The 4039-nt window shown below is 44.5% G+C and overlaps 1 protein-coding gene across 1 annotated transcript; it reads right to left on the bottom strand.

The window, feature by feature from the left end:
• Window positions 1-1247: 1247 nt before the first annotated feature.
• Window positions 1248-3255, bottom strand: LOC109787578 (tyrosine N-monooxygenase-like). The gene is made up of 2 exons (XM_020346119.3): window positions 2177-3255; window positions 1248-2065 (listed from the first exon to the last, which is right to left on the bottom strand). The coding sequence occupies exons 1-2, from the start codon at window positions 3197-3199 to the stop codon at window positions 1430-1432; spliced, it is 1659 nt and encodes a 552-aa protein (XP_020201708.2). The 5' UTR covers window positions 3200-3255; the 3' UTR covers window positions 1248-1429.
• Window positions 3256-4039: the final 784 nt, after the last annotated feature.

The raw sequence follows: 4039 nt of genomic DNA, 5'->3' as shown, positions 1-4039 counted from the left end.
TGTTAGATGGGCTGACATCTGACTGGAAATTTTACTCCCACCGCATATAATATAATACTCCCTCAGATCCAAAATAAGTTCTGCAGTTTTAAACTAAGATTAGTCCAAGCTTCATTCAAAGCTGCGAGACTTATTATGGATCTGAGGGAGTATGTTACTACCAGCTAATAACTCATACTCCATCCGTTCCAAAATACTTGTCGTGATTTTAGTACAAATTTGACCTAAAATCATGACAAGTATTTTGGAACGAAGGGAGTATATTGGTTGTAATAATATCTTATATTATATTGCCGAACAAGGGGAGTAACTTCTTACCGGAAATAAGTTACTCTCTCTTCCATTTTGTGCTCAATTTTACACCTTCCTCAAATCGTTTAGCTAGCCAGCATGTTAGTTCAAGGAGAGGACAGGACCTGTAAACTTGATGGATTGAGCGGTCAATTCAAACAATATTTTCAATGGAATTGGACTCTGAACTCATAGTCTATTCTCGTATCTCAGAAAATATATGGAGCCCAACCTCTGCTTCTGGCGGCGTCGCTTATCACCAGTTGGGTATGCCCATGGCCGGCTCGGGTAGACCTTGACGTCTCCGAAACCTTACATGGGTCTAAGTATGTATGCCTAGTACTTGGGTGTTATCTCATTGTACATGTTTTTTTTTCTAGAATACTACCAAGTGTGAGACATTTCGAGGCTTTCCCTATTTACAATCCTATTAAGTCTCTTCAACACGATTTGCCTCAAAGCTTTTAACTATAAGGTGAAGATTTGAAGACATCAAATCCCAGTCGTTCTTCTTTTGCCTTTAAATCTCAACGTTCATTGTGTCTTGTTAAATAGATAGATTTTGGTAAATTTCTAGAAAGAACACAAGTAAACAACCATTGGATTTGATAGTATCAAATCAGTGAACTTGCAACTCTACGAAGGGCTAAATCCTCCTATATATGTGTGGACAATCCATGAAATAGTAAGTACTCCCTCGGTAAGAAAATCTAGGATGTTTTTTGGTAGCCAACTACACACACAAAAAAGGCTTATATTTCTTTACGGAGGGAGTATAGTATTTGTATGGAATCCATGTTCCAGTAAGATATGGCTGATGTATGCACTACATTTTTGCAATCGAATGCATAGTAGGATAAGCTCAACGATTCGTTGCATATATTTTAGTTATATAAGATTCATGGCTAAGTTCCATCATAGCGGAAATTGCTGTTCTCTTTGTACACAAAAATATGTGAACACGACAAACTTCAAATTTATATAATATCAATGGATAGTTTACACATTACATTACAGCAACGTCGTTGCTTTATTTGGACACCACATTACACGACATATAGCATATAACATTCATCCGGATACGGATTACGGATAATTGAAAAAACATATTACATACATTACCCCGCCAAAAAATGTATTACATACATTTGATTGGCCCATAGAGATGTGCAGGCAGCCGTGGTTTGGCGCGCAAGACAAGGGGTTCAGCTAGAGCAAGGGTAATTTTGCTCTCCTGGAGATCGATACTGTGAACACCAGGAGGCTTCGTCCAAGTGAATCCCTGCAGCATCCTTGCAATCAACATCACTGTTACCGAGGTACCAAGTGAGATGCCTGGACAACCCCTCCTCCCAGTGCTAAATGAAATGAAACGTAGGCCTGGTTCAGTGAGAAGTACATTTGCCGAATTGAGATGCCTCTCTGGCCGAAACTCCAGTGGTTCGACCCAGATCTTGGGGTTGCGACCAAGTCCGAACCGGCTTAATATGACATGGCTACCCTTAGGTATGGTGTAGCCTGCCACCGTGGTGTCCGCCATGGCAACATGTGGTGGGTTAAAAGCATGGTACGGGTGTATCCGGAAGGCCTCCCGGATACATGATTTGAGATAGTTTAGCTGAGAAATGTCAGACTCCTGGACTAGTCTCTCTTTACCGACGACCGTGTCGAGTTCATCAATTGCTTTTTGCATGACCTCCGGCCTGTTGATCATCTCAGCGAGTGCCCACTCAACAGCGTTGGATGGGTTGTCAATTATTGCAAACATAATTTCCTACAAATAGTCATTGGTAGAAAAAAAATGCAATCAGTCTTGTATCATACCGACAAAAGAGAAACATTTAGCCTGGGTTATTTTCTGGAGAGGTTGAGGCGAACTACTAACCGTTGTTTGTGCTCTTATATCTTCTAGGGACAGCAATGGCTGTCCTTGTGCATCTTCAAGATAAACCAGGACGTCCAAAAAGTCTCTGGCCTCTTTCTTTTCAGCACGGCTGTGAAGGGAATTGGACCTTTCACGGATCCTGTCCTCTATGATGGGATCATGCAACAGATTGATTGTTCTCATTACATCGCTGCAAACCATCTCATGGCCCTCCAAGTCGAGGCCTTGCAGGGCCGGGAAATAGTCTGACACACAGAAGCTGTATACATGGTTGAGGAGAGTGAAAAGCGCGGCAACATGTGCCAGCTCATCATGCCCAGGACCGCTGGTCGAGGAAGCCGGTAGGTTGCTGAAGTATCGCTTGCCGAAGACAAGCCTCCTTATCATGTCACCACAGAAATGTCGTGCTACATGCCGCACGTCGACAATGGCCTCGGAGCTGCAGCAAGAAATTTTGTTAATGTACCTTACAAGATGGTCGTACTCCTCCTCCCGGATGTGCTGGACCTTTTGCTCCATGGACGGGGCGAGGACCTCAGAGGCGAGGACCCGCCTCATCTTCTTCCATTGCTCTCCGTGTGGTGACAAGATAGAGCCCTTGTACCCGTAGCTAAATGAGCCAGAGGCAAAGGTGATGGGACGGGAGGCGAAAACCTCGTCATTCTTTCGCAATACCTCGCATGCGATCTCCGGGCTCGTCACAGCAATGACATGGGTCGCTCCAAGACGAAGGCACAGGATGTCTGTGTTCATCTCCTTGAGCAGACGATGGATCCACCGGAATACCGCCGGTTTGTTCCAAATCATCTGGTGCATATTACCGATGAAGGGTAGCGTGGCCGGCCCCGGGGGGAGCTGGCGTGTCTGTGGCACCGCATTTTTATTTTTCTTCAAGAAAAATAACAGCAAGGTGGCCATCATAACCAGCGTAGCAAGACTTAGACCTGAACAAGACGTCATGCTACGCGTTTGTATTGTGGCCAAGCTCATGTTGCTGACTTTACCTAGTAGGATAGGAAGCATGTTGGGATGCGAGAAAGGAAGATATGTCTTATGGTTTATGCTCCGGGACACTAGATAGTGATGCGTCGCTCTCTTCTGTTCGAAGCGTATTTATAGGCTGGCCGGCTGGCTATGCTCCTGCAACTGTGGCCCCAACGCGAATATGGAGAACCCTTACTCATTGTACGCACAACTTGAATCTCTAGCACACATCGCTATGCATGTCACATCAGCTGGTACACATGGTGTCATATTTGCATGTCCACTCTTTCTCCTATCTCTCACACAAATGCACCCCTTTTATCTTTCCTAATTAAATCATTTATATCTTTTAAACTAATATTTGGATTTCAAAAATATATATTTGAAATTCTGACGCAAAGACCTTTAGAATAAGACCAACATTGGATATGTTTCAACTAGTTTGAATTTTTTAAACGAGTGAAATCTGTTATTGAAACGTGTGAAATGAGTGAAATCTGCTATTGAAACAAGTGAAATCAGAGTGAAATCTGTTACTTATAGTGTGAGTAACATACTATGTTATCACATGCCTTTTTTTCCATTAGTTACATACCACCTCATCTATTTTACCTAGATAAGTGTGATGTTAGGGCATCTCCAACGCCGACCCGCAAACCTCCCGCATGCGTCCGGACCGTCTGTCCGGATAGCGGAAGCCATCCAAGACGGGCCTATATCGGTCCGCGGCGTGGTCCGGACGCGATTTCTTCCGCAAACCGGAGACAAACGTGTGTGGGTGGGGGGGGGGGGGGGGGGGGGGCTTTGCGGGAGTCCGGACCACTCCCAAGCCCTCTTTTGACCGCCCTGGCCCACCCAAACCAACTACCCACCCTTATC

This window comes from Aegilops tauschii, chromosome 4, assembly GCF_002575655.3.
Source record: "Aegilops tauschii subsp. strangulata cultivar AL8/78 chromosome 4, Aet v6.0, whole genome shotgun sequence".
Classification (NCBI taxonomy): Eukaryota; Viridiplantae; Streptophyta; class Magnoliopsida; order Poales; family Poaceae; genus Aegilops; species Aegilops tauschii.
Note: the sequence above shows the minus strand (reverse complement) of the source record. Positions and strands in the feature narration are given on the sequence as shown.